Consider the following 20,800-nt stretch of genomic DNA (forward strand, 5'->3'; position numbering starts at 1 on the left):
ATTGCGTGTTTTTAGAGCGATCGGTTGCTTGTCAGTAGCCACCGGCGGGGGGGGGGGGGGGGGGGGGGGGGTGCACTGGGAGCTGAAGGGGAGGGGGGATGGGCAACAGTGGGGTGGGGGCAACAGCGGTGGTGGGGGTGGGGGCAATGGTGGGGGTGGGGGTGTCTTCAACCTCTAAGAACCGCCCTTCACACCATAAGTGTAAGTCTCCAAAACAGTTTGAGCTGAAACAGAGCTGAAAGGCTCTAAGAGCTTTAAATGCCCGCTGGGCGCTACCTGTTTATCCCGTTTTGAAGGAGGAAAAGTCAAAAGCGTCAGACGAAAAATCGGTCAAGCTGAAAATCGCATTAAAAAAAGACCGACAGGACTAATATAATTGCTACAAACTCCGGTGGGGCACATCATTAAAGTCATTGAAAAGTACGTTGAATTGTTACAGAACTTTTATCGAGATTATTCTTTAAAAAAAAATTAGAAATCTCCGTTCTTTAACAATGAACCAAAAAATAAGGGGCAAATTTCAGAGTTTCTGAGAAGATTGCCCTCTAAATTAGATGACCAGATAAGATTGAATGTCTAGAAAGCATTTTCTGATGACCAAAACTTCATTTTTTGACCATCGTTGATGTCTATCGCTTCTCATAGAAAAACTGAAGCAGTCAATTAAGCTATTGAAGCAATTTTTTTTCCGAATCTACAAAAAGAAACATCGGTTTCTGTTTACTGTTATAGAATTCGTTCAAACTAAATTTGGTCACAAATGATAGCAAGAAATTTAGGGATATTATTTTGTTTTTAATAATGAGATAAATTTAAAACTTCTAGTTTACAAGCAAGCATGACGAATCTATACTTGGTAACTATATTCGACATCTTTACTTGTCAGCATAAATATAACTACAATATTAATGCTGAAAATCTGTCTGTTTCAATCTGTTTTTATAAGTAGATGAGAAACTACTCGATGTTGAGAACTTCGAATGCGTTTGGAGCCAGTCTTAGTTTCTGGAGAGGGTAATCGTGGAACTCGTAAGTGACTCCTCTGAATCTGGGAGTCTCTCCTCTCTCGTATCTGGAGTGATGACCACTGTAGAGCATCTTGCCATCCTCTTCACGCATTGACGTCACTTCACCCTAGAAACTAACCTGAATTAGAGTATTACAGCTTATTGGCAGCATATAAGAGCAGTTTGAAAGAAAAGATCGATTGACCTCAATATCTGTCCCAGATATTCATTTAGTGTTGTAAAATTAACACTGCTGTTGAAACGAAATAAGTTCTTTTTTTTCTGTCTTTTTTAAGGAAAATTATGTTAAATGTAGATTTTCGTAGATTCGGACGCATTTTGAAATAATTTAATTGCGTTCCGACCAAACATATATAAGATAATCAGCGTTATAGGAAAACATTATACAGCCCAAATGGTACCCTAACCATTTTTTTATACTCAAGAAAGAGTACAAGCTAAGAAAACTACAAAAAAGTAGAGAAAATTTGCAAATGATTCCAAAATTTGGTTCCTTCAATTCGGAATACACGCAATGATCATTAAAGGTCGTTGCCTGATTGACATTAACCGCGTCATACCGTGAAGAAATGGATCTGAAAAGGCTTTTGCTGGTGAATGCCTTGTGCGTGGAAAAAAAGCAAAAAGAAATGCTGACCTGTATTATTTAGCGAGCAATTGTTTGTTAGGTGATGATAGAAAGAATAGAGTGTTGACACTAAGCAGTACTATCAGAACTCTAAGTGTTCATTTTTCAGGCGGCTCATCGGGTTGTGACAAAAACGATAATTTAAGAAACTGGAAATTTTACATGTGTACCCCTCCAGTTTAGTGGATGCTCCCAAAGTTAAACCCTAAATGAATGTGATAGGTTACAAAATACGGGTTTGCAATGAAAAAAACATGTGTTTCATATCTGTTTAGCTAAAAAATATCCGGTTTAATAAAAGAATAGAAAAACAAACCTGGAATTTTTTCAATAAAATTTTTCATGTTTTTTTCCTGACAAAAATCTTGTGATTTTGTCTGTATGCAAAATTGGGCCAATCGCACGTGGCTACTATTCTAGGATGTGCTGAATCTTTTTTGATTAGAAAAACGATGGATGCACAAGTGACGCTGATTTTACGCCGAAATTTCATCCAGTTTGTCTTATTTTTGATCGAAACACTTTTGATGTGTAAAAGGGAGTTTATTTCCTCATCTTCTTTTAAAAGAAGTTTGAAGAAGATGTTTTTTGAATGCTTTGCTAAATGTTATTGAAATTTTTGGCTAGTATAAACTCTTTTTCTGTTCAATTCTTCTTCAGGAGCTCAGATAAAATATATTTGTTTGTGAAAATCATTCGTTTGCATATCCCTTGTATGTGGTCTAACGCAAATATATTTTTTTCCTCATTGATTGACTGTTCGAAAAGACCTAATGTTGATGTCGGTCAAAAATGTTTTTTTTTATGAATGAAGTAGAAATCTAATCAAAACTTTTTTCAGTTGAATAACATAACCATTAAACCCTGGTCGAGACTGGAATGTTATCTTGCAGTAATCTTACCACTGACAGATAGGTCGTTGATATCTTCCGAATTTGGCAAAAAAACTATAATCTTGCAAGATTCGGCCAGAAAACGTCTTATCTGGCAAAATGTGCCAGGAGAATGGCTATCTTGCAAGATTCAGGCAGAAAAATGTTTATCTTTCAAGATTCAGTTAAAAAAGAAAGAGTTCGTTACGTTTGAGCTGCATCTCAAATGTTTAATAATATGTATTCTGCTTAAATTGTTCTCTCAGAAAATCATTTCCAGGTACAGTTTTCCTGTCGATCCTATAAAAGTGCACTAAAAATTTTGCAAAAGATAAAACAGTGCTTGATAAAAATTTACTAGATATGATGGTTTACTGATTTACTTTTCAAAATTGTAGTTTTGTTTATATTTCACGTAGAGTACATGATATACTTATTGTGCCTCAATGAAATACAAATAACACAACAAACGCAATTTCTTATTTTAGCTGTTTTTCAAATATTTTTTATTAGTTATTGCGAGAATACATTACAAGCTCAGTTTGCGTTTTGCTTTTGCTCAGTTAACTAAAATAAAAAAGTTCCCAGAAAAGAATCAGTTTCGAAGCTATTCCCAGAAATGTTTTTATATCATAGGAACCTTACAAAAAATTGTTATCTTTCGACAATCTGACAGAAATTAGATATCTTGTGAGACTCAGGCACAAAAACGGTTATATTGTAGTAACCTGGTAGAAAACTGGTTGACCTTGTTCTAATCTGACAAAAAATGGCTATCTTGTAAGAATCGGGAAAAAATGATTGTTTTATAGTAATCGGGCAGAAAAATGATTTTCATGCAGGAATCTGGCAGAAAAATGGTTATCTTGCAGGAAGATGCCAGACATTTTTGGCAGAAGTAAGAATCTGCCAGAATAGGATAGATTCCTACAAGATAACTATCCTTTCTCGACTAAAGAATACTTAGGAAATCTTTGTGTCAATTTTGAAACTGAATTTTTTTTTCAGTTAAGTTATGCTTTTCCCATAGCTATTAACTATGTATACCAGTAAATGATTTTTGTTGACCCTTCTCTCAAACATAGCAAATATTTTATTTAAAAAAATGTATGCATACTTGGTAGGCAATGTATAGTTCAGTTATGAAGAAACGCTGGCATCAAACTTAAGAAAAATCTCACACATACACATACACACACACAGAGAAATACTGGGTAGAGCCAAAACTGGCTGCTGGTGTCATCTGTAAATTAATTTGCATCCTGAGGCAAATTAAGCCTAATAAGCACTGGAATTTTAAAAAATTAAATTATGACCGACTTATCCGCATGTCTATCATTAGAAGAATCAGTTAACATTGTTTCGGATAAATTTAGAAAGTCTAATAAAATGTTTTCAAAGTTGATTTTTTAAAACAATTTAAGCCTCCAAAAACGGTGATAACCAAGTGTCGAAGAATAAACCGAAAAAAGGTCCCCTTTTGTTAGATAACATAAGGAAAGCGCTCGCTGTTGGTTAAAAGAAAACAACTGAGTAAAGCAAAGATACAAAATTCAAAAAATGTATTTTTCTTTTTTGAAAATAGAACAAAATTGTCAACAGTGTGGTATGAACATCATATGTTGTAGCTACCCTGACAGACTTCTAAAACTGCCTGTTTAAATTGTTATCTGCGAAAAAATTGGTCTTTTAATAAATTTTTTAGTCTTCTTTCTGAAAAAGTCCAAAATTGAACGTTTTTAGCGTTATGTAATGATTTTAATTTGCCTTGATGAGCTGTGATGACCTTGAGCAGTAATTTAGAGCAATATTTGGAGATTATATCAATCATTGAGGGGATTTGTTTTTTTTGGCTCACTTTCTATACTGATTTGTTTTTTTTTAATCCATGTTTAATTTTTCGACGTACTATTTTATGAGGAAAAATTTTCAATCTACCGATAATTGGTCTTTTTCAAATCTGTAAAGAAAGTGACTAGTAATTGATTTGGCATGTGAATTGCGGGAAAGTAACAATAACGTTAATCCTCTTACAAAAAATGAATCCAAAAAAACCTTTGAGGGCAAAAATTGTTAGCTTTCTAATTTTTTCCAAGACTAGTACGGTGAATGCCTAAATTCATTACACCAAAGAGCGTGTTTTCCAAATATTTCTCCAACGAAGCAAAATTACGAAAAAGCTGACGTCACTTGCCTCGAAGTATCGGAACCCAGAATAGTTCTCATCTGCAGAGTTCAACTTGTACTGTCCCTGAGGGAATAGAACAGTTGTCCCTACAGCTACATCCCCCTCACCCTCCTCTAGAAGTTCATCTTTAGCAGTCTCATTGTACTTTACCACTCTGCCTGTTGTGTCTCCGTCGTCCCAGTCAACAGTAAAACACATCGTATCCTGTGCAAACATCATCATACCCGTGTCGAGGTTTTTGTGTAAATTTTTGTAAGAAATGCGATGAATGCGGTGAATTATTGTAAGAATTGCGGTGATTGCGGTGAATGCGGTGAAAACAAATATTTCATCGCATTTCACCGCATTTCTTACGAAAATTCACCGCCAAACCTCGACCCGGGTATTTCCGTATGTGAGCCAGTTTAGTGTGATATTTTTTAAATTATTGTTTTTTTTCTGTTTGTACCCCCCAGGCCGCAGATGAAGGGGGCACAAAAAAGAAAAGAGGAGAACGTCGATGTTCATATTTTGAAATGCTTTGCATAAAAGTCTCATGCTATTTCTTACGAGGTAGGCACCAGACTTAAAATCCGATATCCTTGTTAATTTTGAGACAATATATCCATTTACGCTCAGACCCAATTATTTCAAAATCAAATCGCGCGAGATCTAACGAAAAATTTTAAAAAATGACAGGCAAATTATATGTCTCCATAATCTCTGACACGCCAAAAATTCGGCCTTATGCAATGGGATTTTGTGAGAAACAATTCCAGTTTTCTGAATTATTAGCCGACCAAGCGCTTAAACAATCATTAAGTGTTTATTGTATCTGAGAGGTATATGACTAGTTCTCATTGAAGTTTACTTAGGACAATTTATTTTCTCTAAGAATGAACTCAATTTTTCTAGAGAAACAGTTATCTGTTAAAAAAACTAATAGAAGTTAACAAAAAGAAACGAAAGTAAAGCTGATTTGCTATTTTGCTGTGATTCGAAATGTACAGTTTTCTTGGAAGGAAAACAAAAATTAACGCAGCTTAAAATAGAGAAGAAATATAGAGAGTGCATTGAAACGTTACCAGACAGGTGGGTATATGATGTGAAGGAACTGTAAGAGTTCTCCGAAGAGAAATAAAAAAATTTTTGTGACAAAAAAACACAAAAAATTGAGTTCAGACAAGCAACCACTTGTGTATTAGGGTACAATACAGTCAGAAGGACTATTAATGTGCAAAACAGTTGTTCCTTAAATCTTTAAAAAATGTAAAAGTTCTAAGTTACTTAACAATTTTGAAAAGCTACGGTGATAAATAGCATTTTAGAGTCGAAGTACGAAATAATTCTCCTGTGCGTAAGTAAAAGATTGTCAGCAATATCTACAATAGAAGTAGTGTGGTCTTCTTCTCATCCTCGGGACTCAGACTTTAGACCAGATCACAAAAAATGAAAATTTCAATCAATCGACTTATGGACAGACATGCTACACCAATATAGCTTCCAGGCCACTTGTAAAAAATTTAGGGTTTCACCATCCATCTAAATATGTCTTATAAGACCTGAATATAACACTCAAACCCTGTATCGCACTTAACCTCTCATTTGTGATTCAAATATTCGGATCTATTCTGTCCCCCCCCCCCCCCAGCTTATAATTTTTTTATGACCCCCAAGCGCATGTGCTATTTTCTTACATAGTAACCTGCTATATAACAACATTTAATTAATTTGTAACTGGGGGTCATAAAAAACACTGGGGGGGGGGGACAGAATAGATCTGCAAAAATTATCTCAGTTACTTTTTTGTCTGCCGGCGTTCATTGAGTTAAGGTCGGGACGCTGTTGACACTGATAAAATGAGGTTATGAACGATTTGTAAGTACCTTGTCATAGGCCACGATAGTTGAGAAAAAGAACTGTCCCCCCTGCCAGTGAGAAATAACATGGTCGCCAATCTTAGGAGCTCGGCTCTTCGTCTCAACCTGCTCCCGTCTCTCGAACACTTGCCCAGTAACGTTGTATCTCGAAATTCTGTTACAAATTTCTGTAATTTTACTTTGATAGTTGTATTCGTCATCTATTTCACGCATTTCAATTCGTTCGCTTCTTTCATCTTTTGCTTCGATTTGCCCCAGAACCATACCGACTTGTCGCTGCACCCAATCCGCAGAACCCCGTTCGCCGACTATGATGGGTACCGTAGGAATCTTCATCGTTTTGACCGCGTGGTTAAACTCCATGTTACAATTCTCACTTTTACTATATTCCGAACTTATGAAGGTCAAAATGACTTGGGCTCCGGCTAAACCCTCAGCAATTTGTTCAAACATACTTGAATTCCGGTCACTTTGATTTGACGTTCCAAGCTGTTCAATGTCAAGCCATAATTTTTGACCTTGAAGTTGCCTCTCAACGTCCTTTTTGACCTTCCTCGGATCCGAATAGACACCACCCGCAACTTTACGGATTTCATTAGCTTCGAATGAAAGGTAAGAATTCGTCCAGCAGTAACTTACAAAAACTGGGCACGGTTCCTTTTTGGGTTGTTGGGCAACGGAGTTTTGCTGATCTTCGTGAGGGCCACTTAGCGACTTTTTCATAGATCGTTCTAGCTCTTGCAGTTTTTGAGAGTACACAGTTTCATCTTTGAAATGGATGTAAAGCTCACCAGCGATTAATAACCCAATAACGGTTCTGGTCCAATCAAAACCATTCCCGACCACAATCGGAATTACAGGCACAGCTTTGGTCTTTTTAGCGAACTGGAATTGTTGCTGACAACTTTCATCAGCGGCAAATTCGTTAGAAATAAATGCCAGAACAACTTTGCATTTTTGAATCATGATAGCGACCTCTTCTAATGACGGGTTTCGGAACTTCAAGTTTGTTTTGATTCCCAAACTTTCCTCGACATCTGAAATAATTCGCATTGGGTTGATTTCTTTCCCTGAAGTGTTTTTGTTAGAATAGCACACGAACACGTCAAGGTCGAAGAAACGACTGGCGTTGGAACTGGTAGTTTCGGAGATGGAGCCCTCGAAGGATTCCAGAGCATTTGGCGAAACTCGGAGACGCTCGATTGTGAGAGCTGAGAATGTCTGTTCGAATCCCCGATATGTTACCCATTTCCCGTCCTCCTCTCCAAATACGTGCTCACCATCGTAGAGGAATTTACCTATTAAAAAAATTAGAGCAGTATTTTCAGAAGCTTTTAAATCCAGATGTCACTTTAAATCCCTATTATGGTACCCATTTGCCGTCTAACTCCCCAAATGCGTGTTCGCCAGCGGAGAGAAATTTACTTGTTTAAAGGACCAAGAGCGCCATTTTTAAAAATGTTATATGCCAGAAAAACAGAAAAAAAATAAAATACAAAATGATGCTAAAAGCTTGATTGATAAACAGGTTTTTATCTGTTTGGGACGGCTTCCCTATTTCCAAACTGAAACTGTCTTACAGAATTCGAGACGCAACCAGAAATTCTAAAAAAATATAATTTATTAGACTAAATGTGAATTTGTACGTCAGTTTCAAAAATTTGACTTAAACCAACTTGTTCTTTGAAAATCAGCTTTCCGTGTTTTCTGTTTAAAAACTTATTGTCTTGGATCAAATTTTAGATAAATTTTCTTCGCTCTCATACAGCTACTAACTACCATTTAGGTAACTAGGTAACAGCTGGCAATTGTTCAGGTAAAAAGTAGCGACATTGAAACTGCCCCCCCCCCCCCACCCCGTGCAGAGATCTTGAACAATAATAGCCGGTCTAAAACGGGAACTAGTGCCCCGATCGGGCAAATTAAAAGGTTTCATTTGGTGCTCATTTCTTTTTTGTATAACGCATTATTTCGATCATCCGGCCAGATTCAAAACAGCCACTGTAACTAATCAATTAAGCGATATTGTTATAACAATCTAATTATCAACACCTCTACAACAAATAGCAGTAATTCGTAAGAATACAACAACACATAAATCGAACTAATTCGACGATGACTGGCATCTTATACCGCTTTTGTACGCTATCGATTTCTTTAAAAACCCACACAAAATAATTTGCAAAATTTTTGCAAGTTACCGAGCTTCTCAATCACTGAAAAAAACGCAGGTAACTCAAATATTCTAAGTTGAGAGTTGAAAGGCGTTTCCTAAATTGCTCTAGAAAATTAAATTTACAGAAGGCAGCGGCTGTCAACATCTCGCTCTCGCGTTAGATCAAAATAATTGCAGCAACGGTTAGCAACGATTACAAGTGCCTTTTCCTCTGTCTACAGCAATAGCATTTTCGGCCCTAAGATTGAATAACAACCTTATCATAGTAATAATTTTCTGCGACGAACTCATTGTTAAGCCACTTTCAATCCCAGCAAAGAATTTGCTTTTGCGCACAAAGAACCAACCGTCATTGTGGCACAGAGCCTTTTTAATTTCAATTATACCAGTTCCATCATTACGCCCTTAGTAAAATTTAGTCAAGATGGTCGACAAATGGATAATGAAACTTTAATTTCCGGACCAATTAAGCGTTTTGGGGTCTTTCTGGTGCCTGGAATTGATCGCATGGGTCCAGTAACTCATTCATGTAATCCAGTAGTTCATTATTGGCATCAAGACTGTGGTTGTGAACAAAAAGGGGGCGGACAGCTACTGGGTCTCAAATTGTCAAATTTTTGCACAGGCTTTTCGCACAAAACTTTATATTTATATTGGCTTGCCAGGGGAACCGGAAAACTATGGGAAAGCTATGCAGCAACGAAGATTCCTCGGTGCTGGCTATCTCTTCATTCTCAAAAACCTTTTTATCTCAGATTCTAGCCCACATGCCCTTCTTTCTCTTCTCCAGTTACAATTACTTTTAATTTACTAACCCTTCGATAGTTATGCTCACTTTGACTTGTTAGTTATTCACAACTGATTCTAACGCAATTTAATTAAATATGGTGATCTCTAACCATGGTTCTACTAAGTTGACCGCTAGTTGTGTTTGTTCATTAACAATCTATATTGACCCATTCTGGTTAGTTCAATTTTACAGTACAGAATGACCGTTCTTCTGTAATTGCGAATCCCACCTTTTATTTGGTAGTACAAGACATAACAAATGCTAAAACACTCATTTTTGTTTCACATAGTGATATGACAACAGAAAATTAGTTTTCCAAAAAAAAAATAAAAAAAAAAGAAACAGTCCCAGGTTGAGGTCCCAGACAGAAGCAAGTATGTCCAGACCAAGATGAACGCACGACGGGGACGCGTGCGTTCAAAATTACATAGTCTGGAAACATCAAAAAACGCACGAAAGTCTGAACATGAACGCACGAAAGTCTGTCGAACGCACGAAAGTCTGGACATGAACGCACGAAAGGTCTGTCGAACGCACGAAAGTCTGGACATGAACGCACGAAAGGTCTGATGAACGCACGAAAGTCTGGACATGAACGCACGAAAGTCTGAACATAGTCCTAAAGAACGCAATGTTTGATAAACAAACATTAGGAACGTTCCTAAAGTTTGTTTATCAAACATTGCATTCTTTAGGTCGATGAACCCCCCCCCGCTCACTGTAAACTCTCAACGGGTGGTTTTCATGTCTTTTATCTCTTAATATCAGAGAAAAATTCTGTTCAATTTTCTAAATTTGTTCACAGTACCATCGGGCGACTTTGATATGTTTGTGATGCGGCCCATGTGCCATCGAGTGCCCCCCGATCTGTCCCCACTGGCGCCATAGGAACCCTGTTGGAACAGGACATTGCTACCCACTCCAATCTCTGCCACTCCTGGTACCTTGTCCAAGGCAACGTCTGTCACCTGAAACAATTACCCACCTGAAATTTTTCTCTGTTGAGCGTGTTTTCATAATTCAAAATTTTTTTTTCGAAATTTTTACAATTTTTCATGATTTTGCTTTGAACATCATGGGAATCAAAACCAAGAATGCTCGCTCTATTTTCAGAAAAAAAGTATCTATGGGACTTGTACTGAACATCATGAGTAGGAAGATATTCTTAGGATACACTGATACAGTACTGGGCCGACGATATACAATTGGAATACAATGTTTCAGCACTGATTTACTACGGCACTAGGGTCCGGGAAGCCCGTGAGAACAAACGACAGCAAGTTATTATACGCCAGGAAATACCTAAATAGTTATTGCCCAAATAGTTACTTAAAATGCCTTATCAGAACTGGCATAAATTAGTAAGCGAATTTAAACCTTATAGCCGTTCCCGGGCCGAGGTATCACCATAAATCTACCTCACAATTACCAGGGTAAAGGGTGCATTAGTCAATACAGTCCTTATTATGAGTGAAAAAGTGTACTTTTGAAAAATTGCACTGGGTTTACACTTTTGTCAGTCAGTTTTCGTCGATTCGATTTATTCAAGGTGGAGATTGTGAGTGGTATCTTTAGAAATCTTGTCAAGCGTAGAATATCAAATTAATAATTTTTTCTTTAAAATTTCTCTTTCTCTAATGAATTACAAACGTTTGAAATGATATGAACATTAGGCTCACTTATGCTGCTTTGTTAAAGTTTTTCAAAATTTTCGCCAATTTTTTGACCAATTTTAATGAGAAAGTGCTAAAGTTTTAATGATATCCTCGTTTATTATTCGTTTAAAGACAAAAAAGAAATGCTTAACTGTTTGAACCAACACTTTTGGCTAAGATTTTGCCTAAAGTTTGGACAATTTAACAATATTTTCTCATTTTTCATGAAAAATGGCACCAAATATGATTCCTTAGTCCATTGAGACCAAATTTAGCAACAATGCAGTACAAAACATTTCTGGAACGACCTTTGTTTAATAACACGAGGAATAATTGTACCTTCGGTTTCGAAGAAAATGCTCTGGATCTAACATTTTGGCTGCGTTTCCCTGATTTATATCGATATTTAGCAAAACTGCATTAATTCTTTTTTGATATATTAAGAATCTTGTTAGCTAAAATCTATACCGCAATAATTGGGAACAATGTTGTTTTTTGGCAGCCGCGCAGTGATAGCAAAGTCAGTTTTGGTCTCATCGTTGAGTTGCTCGACAAAAAGGATTTTGAAAAAGGTTTTTGAAAAGAAAAAGGTTTTTGTCTAACCTATTTACTATATTGTTTTTTAAGTTGCCTCTTTGTGGTGCGCCACTTTTCATTGTTTTCTGTCACCTTTAAGCGTAGTCTAAGTAAAGAAATTGTTAACGTCCTTTTTAAGTGAATTTGTAAAGTTGTAAATTTGTCTGCACTGCTGTTTTATCAATTATGGGATGATTTTTTTGGATTTGATCCTAAGAGTTTCATAATTTTTTGCCATTTTCGGATTTTTCCAAATTTTTGTATCTTTTTGCTGGGTTCTCCAGTCGTCAGATTCATAACAAATGAAACACCACACTAATGGAGTTGTAACAAGGTTTAATGGTTAAATTTAATGTTTATTTTTTGATCGGTTTTCTCACAAAATTTAACTGACTTTTTGATCTTTGCCAGTCCGGCTTCTTTTTTAAGTTATATCTTGATCACGATAAAAATTTAGGTCTCGAGGGTTTCCTATGTAGGTAAAAATGAAACAAATTATTAATTTCAGTTGATGGATAATTCAAAGAAATTATTTGTTCTCAAAAGTATAAACGTTTTTTTCATCATTACCTTTTTTGTTTTTTTTTGTAATTGTCTACACGTTAATTTTGTTCAACAAAGACAGGTTTCATATTTTTGATGCTGAAATAAAATTCAATTTGTTTAGTTTTTATTTTATTTTCTGCTTTTGTGACTTTGTTATTAAGTTTTTTGTTAAAAAATAGATGAACAATGAGGTTTGGTCCTATTTAATACTTTTTCTTATCATTTGATTTTGTTGTTAGTGTTATATCCAGGCTTATCTCCTTTAATGGCAAGTATCATCAGCCATTTAAGAGCCATTATTCATTTTGCTTAGTGGTTTGAGCTGAAAGCGATTTTTAACTTGAGACATCAATTATTTTCGAATAATGTAAGTTTTTTGAAAATTTCCTATCTCTTCCTCAATGGCAGACAATTAAGTCAAAAATGTGTTAGAGCTGTGTCGCAACATTATGTGCAGTCGAACATTACCGATGCCTCTTGTTTGTTAGAAATCTGTTTATGATACTATCTTGCAAGCGAATGCGTACGGGTTCTAAGATATTTGCAAGATTCTTTCGATTATTTCGACACGTTGGCACGAATGGAGCAAGCGTTTTGATTAATTTTGCAATCTTTCTTATTCATTTTCTAAGTCTTTTTTATTCATTTTGCAAAAATTTTTATTCATTTTTTGAGCTTTTTGATTGATCCTGCAAGTTATCTTAGAAGATGAATCGAAATGGTAGAAAAATTCTTGCAGGTGAATTGAAAACCTCCGAGAATCTTCCATTCTTGCAACTTGATACTAGCATTCAATTGACCGACCATTTGGGTGAAAACCGTAAGTAAAACATGATCAGGTCATCTTCGTGGATTCAAGAGGAAAGTCTGTGATCAAAATTATGTTGTCTGGATCTCCGTTCGATCGCACGAAAGTCTGTGCAATGGCCTTAAATGAGCCTGAACAGAGGTCATTATTGCCTCGGTGGTAAGGTCACCTCGAATGATGTAATCATGGCACTTTAAGAGACTCTGACCTTAACTACCCGACCATCCGGATCATTGTCGTCCCAAGTGATGTGGAACTCCTGCTTATCCTTGTCCAGAGAGTCCACCCTGGCAGGGAAGTACTGGTGCTGGAAGTACTTGGCATATATCTTGTCTCCCACTTTTGGGAAGTTCGACTGGACCATTCGCTTCTGCATTTCCTGTCTGAGAATCTTCCATTTTTGAAGGTCAACTCCTGGACAAAATGAAAGAAAATGGACTCGTTGCTAATTTTTTTAGCGTTATTTATGTTTTGAAATTACGCATCATCCTAACTTTTATTTTTATTGTCAATTGTGAATAAAAAACCATTCAAATGAATGGTGTTCGCTGAATTTTTTGGTACGTGCTGTATCACCAATTCAACGATTGTCCAATAAAACGATTTAATTTTAATATAAAACGCAGAAAACGAAAACAGAACTATCTCATCATTGATCGTGGAACCAACGTTTAAAGTTTGAACACTGAAACGAAATACGAAATTTAAAGTTAAGATATCTTAATCTCTTGTATATTCAATCTCAAACCAGAACTTAAATTCACGAATATTAAACAAGTTTCTCTCGATGTTATGAATCTATGGGTTTAATAGACATATCTATTTTTCAAAATCAATTTAGATAGTTAGTTATAACTAGGTTTATAACAAGTTATACTTACCAGCTACAGTTAGTTGGTTTTCGACTTCTTCGACTAATCTCTTAATTTCTGGGTCCATTATTTCACTTACTCAAATTGAAACTATATCGAAATTCAAATTCGCATCATAATTTCATATAATGATATAAATCAAGTTCAATTAGTTAAACTAAACCAAACTAAACAAGTATTGGTGTGTATTTGGTCGAATTGCGAATGACATTAGCTAAAATGTTTCATAAACTAGATCTGTTGGATCGATCTAACACCGTTTGCAAACAAAACAGCAAAACATAACAAAAAGCAAATTCAAAAGGCAAAAGGGCGAATGATTCGTCAGTCATAAAATTTACAAATTATAACTAGTCTTATTTAAATTTTAGCTAGTTCGAAAGAGCGGTCAACAAAAATGGAGGGGGGGGGGGGTGAAAATAGTGTTTAAATGTGAACGTTCAGGAATGGCTTACTCCACAATGACTTTACATGATAGTTTATCACATGACAAACCATTTCGTTCCATAGCCCGATTAAAAATGGCCAAGTCAATTAGTCTTACATTTCAAAATCGATTAATATACTTATTTACACTCTAACTCATCTCAGTTAGATGTCTGTATATGCTAAATGGTCTTTCTGGTAATTAAGAGAATGGTGAAAAATATTCTGTACTTTTTGGGTATTTTATCACATTGGGTAATTTGGCATTCGGTGTTTTCTCCTGACATATTACAAAGAGTCAGGAGACGAATCAGTTGATATTAGGCAAGGACGATGCTTTGGCCAGATTCCTCTTGGAACCAATCCGTACATCGTTGCAAAATTCTAAAATATACATATAAATTTTTTTACGATTCGCAATGTAGCCGTTGTCAAGACTCTTTGCTTTGTTTTTGTTACTCAGCGATGATCTTTTATTATAACTGTACATTGATATCATAGTAAACAATCACTGAAGCATTCTAGACAATGAGCAAAACAGAACCATACTAAACCAACTATAAGTCAAAATTTCTATCATTGCACAAAAAACTCCATAAAACTCATATTTTTATGCACACTGTACTACAATTGGACATTATAGGTTACCATCAGTCCAGTCTCACCAAAAAAAACAAATTGACTCAAACGAGATGAAATGAACCAAATTATTTCTCATAAATAATTGGATTAAATTGAAGTTAGCCATAGGATCTGAAATTTAAAAGCTATTGTAATTATAGGACGCCAGTGAAACACAACACCAGGGTTTTATCGAATGACAAGCAGGTTAAATGCTTCAATTTGTATCACGGAATGGTCTTCACTTTGATAACTTGCAGGTTTCTACACTATAAGTAACTGTTTCCAGGTAACACAAATAGCGTTATTTAGACTGAAATGAAAAAAAGTCCATATGGTGATGATTTTCAATCTTGATATAAATTGCGGGCTATAAGGGCAATGGGCGATTTTGCTATTACACATTTCATTGTTCACAAAAACAATTAGGTCTTTGAATTGGATCTCGAGTGATTGCAAATCAAATTTGGGCAATAATGTTATAGGCTAATGACACGTTCAAAGTTGTGGATATACACCTGAAAAAATGTAAACGATTTCCACGGTATGAGAATTTTGTTTCCAACCAACTTAGTACCGAAATTGAATCGTTAGAAGTTGTATATGAATCGTGAAAAGTGGGGACACGTTTTAATTTTGGTTACTCGATTCCAAAAAACGCAAAATTTATTGATATTTGCTTTCTCGGAAAGATGAAAAAATCTTTAAAGAATAGGAAAGATCAATACTTAATAGTTTGAGTCTCGCAATTAATTGATTATTAGTTCCAGGAGAACGGCGAAAAGAACAGAATTTTCTGGGATTCTAGCTTGCGTCATTAAAACATAACAATCACCCGTTTTCTGACCAATTTTTCAAACCTCGAAAGTATACGAAATATTTCTAATTTATACCTTAATCAAAAGCATCCTAAACGCTACAGAACCCATTGCAAAGAAAATCTTAACGAGCGCTAAAAGACTGAAAATGTAAAAGGAAGCAAGCGACAAGATTCTTAAAAAAAGATTAATACTATTTTTCCCGGGTGAAGTGCTTTTCAGAAAGCCACACAATTTTGGTTGAAGATTTTGATGGTTTGTTCCCTTTCCACACTTGACGGAAAATTTCTGTGACTAATTGCGATACTTCACTTATTTAATTGTATAAATATAAGCTTATATATTGTTTTTGCATAATTCTGTTGAGAAATTTAAAAATTATAGATTAATCTTCATACAGAGTATTAAAAAAACAAACAAAATTTTGGCATCTGTGACAAATTAGAATGATGTAGATACTAGTAGCCATCCTATAGTTTAAGTATTCTAATTGTTCTTACGTATGTAATGTCTGTTCAATGAAAAAATACTTTTGGTGTTTTTATACAAAGGTTTTGATGTTTACTGCATAAAACATCTTAAACATCCATTAAGGAGTTGTATTTCTCAGCTAAACGCACGATTGAAACTGAAAATGTGCATGGTATCACCCAGTGCTTCAAATGATAGATGTTGTCAATTAGAATCTCCCCTTTTGATGAAATAGCTTAGCTAAATAACGTCATATAATATCTCAACATGTGTAAAATTTTGCGGGACAGAATTTATAGGGGGTAAGATTTGATTGATGATGCAGAAATTTTTTGTGTAACTGATAAAACGTCCGAGGTTTTCTTCATGATTTATTTTATCTGAAAAATTCTGCAAAGAATAATTTCGAATACTTGCACGATAGTACACCTTTAGACTCCAGAACCCTTGGGCTTTTTGTTAATCTACGCAAAACGATTAATACAGCTTTGATCAAAAAACCATTAATTTTCATATCTCTGACCGTTTTCGAATTCCAAGTTAAATTCAGGAAGAATGATTATTCTTATACTTAAAAAAATAAATCCTGGTTGATAGAAGATCCTGGTTTTCAGACCCCGGACAATGAAAGACCAGAAGTTTTTAGTACCAAAAATGATGAAAAAAATTTTAGTTGAAAAATTTAACCTTAGCGCCTAATTTGATTCACTACAATTAAATTATTCACAGCTGAAAGTAATTTTTCTGCAAGTGACCGTGCAAGAAATATTAAAATTTAAGCACCTGGAAATTATAATTATTGCTCTGAGATGATATCTTAGCTGCGTTATAAACGCTAAAACTATCAACTACCAGACCTCAAATTACTTTTAAACTTAATTCAAATAGTTGTTTTCATGTTCACATCGTTACAGTGGAAGTCAGTTTTATTGCAAAAAAAAACAATTTGAAATGTTTTGACCAGACAGAATGTGTTCTCGATTCAAACGTGACCAAGTCTACGGCTTTTTCTATAATTTTGCGAGTGAGTTTAACTATACTTTCTATGACTCATACACAGTTAATGGTACTACATGGCGGTTTAACTCGTATTCGACCCGTTCCACAATTTGGAGATCAGGCCTGAATACAATTTGGGCTGAAATTTAGCTTATTGTTCACCTCCTAGCCTCTCATTCAAACTGTTTTCATGGAAAATCTTTCACTGCAATATCCTCCCAAAAACATAGCATGTTTTTAATATTTTTGTAGATCAGGAGGTTAACTCCTGTTGGATATTATTTCGTACAAGATTAAAATCTTCCATCAAAACACGCACCTGCGATTTTCCAGTTTTAAAATGCCAAAAGCCTGCACTGTCCCAAGAGAAAAATGCCAGAAATTTCTTTATGCGTTGCCAGAAGTTGACCCTCCACGAGTTTTCGCAATTCGCAAAATGCAAATTGCCTTTTTTAAGCAGAGTTACGTGACTCTGTAGAAATCTCGCAGCTTTCTGGCTGAATATGTGGACCGGAGCACGGTTCTCGATGAACGCCAGAAGTGCATGTGACTGCAAGCAGAATTGCGTAACCTCTGCTTAATAGTTTCAACGGTTCCGGATTATTATTATTAAAAAGTCTCTCAAAGAGGCTTGGCAGAGTGCATTTGCACAAAATGTTCTGACCCCACTCATTCCAGATTCTTTGCTCAAAATCTACCAAATTAAATAAAACAGATAGAACGAAGTTCAAAATATTAGATCAAGCTATTAAAACCGAAAGTATTCCAAAAAACAGACATATCAAGGAAGATAACACCAGTCTGGTTATTTTTTTTCTCACTATAATGAACAGAGGCTCAAATGAGAGAACCATTTCATTATTAGTTGAAGAAAATCAACATTATATTTAAATCAAGCAGAAAAAACAAGCAGGAGATTTGGTAATTTATACACTTAATTTCGTCAAACAACGAGAACTAAGTTCTGATAATAACTTCCATCGATTTCTCCGCTCAAAATCTTACCACATAAATTTTGTAAAATAAAACAAATGTTTATGATTATTCAGCGTGATTAAATCCTATTTAGTTTGTTTAGATTTTTCATTCTCCAATAAGATTCCTTATTTGGGCTGGAACGCAAAAAAATTAACTGAATTGAAAGTTGATAGCGTCAACGTTAAATAACACGCAATTTCTTGTTAAAACACTGAAAAAGTACAATAAAAAACCATTGATCACTTCTTGGTATTCAATAATTCAAAACTGTAACCATAGTTTCGCAATTGCGGTTATTGAAAAAGTGAATAAAGAAAAACAAGGCAGGTTATTACCAACAAATGAAGGAGAGATTTAAATACCGTTAACATTTTTCGAAAAAAATTCTGAACAACTAAGCCCTAGTTGCTTTAAAAAGATGAGAACTAATTTTCAGAATAAAAGACAAGCCATCAAAAAAAAACATTATTAAAACTTAAAATTGATGTAATAACTCAATTATTGTCTTGGTTTCAATTGTTTTTAGTGTTTTTATATTTCATCCAAAAATTTTTACTTTATTTCTGCTGTTTTAACAAAAATTTGTCTGTTTTTAAATTTTGTCAATGTTTTTATTTTTTGTCTTGTTTTTTATTCTTGAGAAACAGGTTTTATCCGATTTCTAATGCAAATTTCGAGGTTCAGTCATTCCATTATTGTTGCTGAGAGCATTAATGTCTAAATTACGCAATGGGAAAAACTTTGTTTTTGACAATTATTAATGATTTTTTTGTCCCGCCTTCATTTGTTGGTATTTAACTGCCTTGTTGTTATTTTCTCCCTTCGTCGACAAACGCAATTGTGAAATTATGGTTGCAATTTAACCTATGGAGGCAGTTTTGATCCTATGTTTAAAAAGAGCGTTGCAGATTGGCTTGTTGTTACTTGAATGGTAATTGAAGCTTTTCAAACTAATAAACTAGTCAAGAAGAAACTGATAAGAAGATGCAAAAATGCAAAGTTCAATTATTTTCTAAAAAGAAAACCAATTCGAAGTCATTAAATGCTTGAACAGTATAAAAACTCAACAATAGTTCTCTAGAGTTGCGCAAGGGTGCTCTCAGTAGTGAGAACCAGTGCAGGGATAATACCACAAAAAACTCTAAAAGCCAAGTGACATGTGGCTTCTTTGTCTGAAAAAAACAGTCAGTCATCCAGTGAAAACGTTATTTAAAGCTATTGTAGAGAGTCAAAATAATATAGTTACATTGGGTTCACTTGATTGGATAAAAAAAGAACAACAATTATAAACTCAAAAATTCGGCAAAATTTTAGGAGACAAATCAAAATAAAAAAAAGCAAGCTGTTGATAAAAAACAATATATATATATATATATATATATATATATATATATATATATATATATTTAATGGATAAAAAGACCAGCATAACAAAAATTACTAGCAATACGTTTAAAACTACAAAGACACAATTATTTCATTGATAATGAAAGTAAACATTCAAAAAAAATTCTGTCCGTTGGCCAATTCAACTATGCACCTTTAGAAAACGTCTATCAGCTTCATTAGCAATTGCAAAAAATCAAGAGAAAAACAGCAAAACACTTTCTCCTTACAGTTTGAAAGCCAGTCAATTAAACTTTACGCTTTGAAACACTCATTCTTCTGCTCCCTTAACTGTTCCAGCGTTACCAAATCATTTTTTTGTTTTGACTTCTAATTGACTTTGTAAATAAAATTTGCAATTAAATGTGACGGTCTTGCAAAAAATGGCTCCAAAGTATGATCCAAAATCTTTCGATTGTTAACACCAGAGGGATACTAACAAGAGCGTACTAGAAGATACTAACTAGGAAATATATTTAAAATTTGTTTGAAAATTATGGTAAAAGTGAACAAAACTACGGTGAGTTATTCGCAGAGAAATTAAACTTCCATAACTCCTCGAATAGATCGATGATTTAAATTTTTTTATAAACTACTCTACGCTTGATGGGATTTCGAATGATACCACTCATGTATTTCTACGTCAAACATATCGACCGGCCAAAGTTGAAAGAACAAAAAAAACTGTTGAGCATATAGTCTCCCCAACTATGTGGGTCCCACAACAATACAGCGCAACCTGAATCAAGACCCAGATTAAGTGTTGCTGGAAAATTGCGTGTTATGATCATCGAATGATAATTCAGGTTCACTTCATTGTTCAATATAAATTATTTTCCGACCGTTCCAAAATGCTCATTAGGTTGTTCATCATTACACGGATGAGCACGTTACTCAGTGTCTGCTTAAAATCTACCCAGTGACATAACTGAACAAGCCGCAAAATTATCATAAATTTGTTTGGTCTTCTTCGGTCTACTCAGACAAAAATCGAGCCTGAAAAATTTCGATGATGAGCAATTTTGAATGAGCTTCTCGGCCTGGGAATGTAAGTTAAAAATCACAGCGCTACGCGATCCGAACAGCTCATAAAAAAACTGAAT

The 20,800-nt window shown here is 34.9% G+C and overlaps 1 protein-coding gene across 1 annotated transcript; it reads right to left on the bottom strand.

Annotated features, from left to right (window-relative positions):
• Nucleotides 1-659: 659 nt before the first annotated feature.
• LOC142354527 (uncharacterized) lies at nt 660-14,218 on the bottom strand. Its single transcript, XM_075406849.1, has 6 exons — nt 14,008-14,218; nt 13,335-13,540; nt 10,350-10,509; nt 6,582-7,873; nt 4,723-4,920; nt 660-1,134 (listed from the first exon to the last, which is right to left on the bottom strand). Exons 1-6 carry the CDS (start codon nt 14,063-14,065, stop codon nt 958-960), a joined length of 2,091 nt encoding a protein of 696 aa, XP_075262964.1. The 5' UTR covers nt 14,066-14,218; the 3' UTR covers nt 660-957.
• Nucleotides 14,219-20,800: the final 6,582 nt, after the last annotated feature.

Source organism: Convolutriloba macropyga, chromosome 15, assembly GCF_964194025.1.
Source record: "Convolutriloba macropyga chromosome 15, txConMacr16.3, whole genome shotgun sequence".
In the NCBI taxonomy this organism is placed as follows: Eukaryota; Metazoa; Xenacoelomorpha; order Acoela; family Convolutidae; genus Convolutriloba; species Convolutriloba macropyga.

Coding starts and splice junctions, on each gene's coding strand:
- LOC142354527 (XM_075406849.1), bottom strand. CDS start 14,065: ATGGACCCAGAAATTAAGAGATTAGTCGAAGAAGTCGAAAACCAACTA. Junction 10,510..13,334: donor CGGATGGTCGGGTAGTTAAG/GTCAGAGTCTCT, acceptor TAATTGTTTCAG/GTGACAGACGTTGCCTTGGA. Junction 7,874..10,349: donor CATATCAAAGTCGCCCGATG/GTACTGTGAACA, acceptor TTTTTTTAATAG/GTAAATTCCTCTACGATGGT.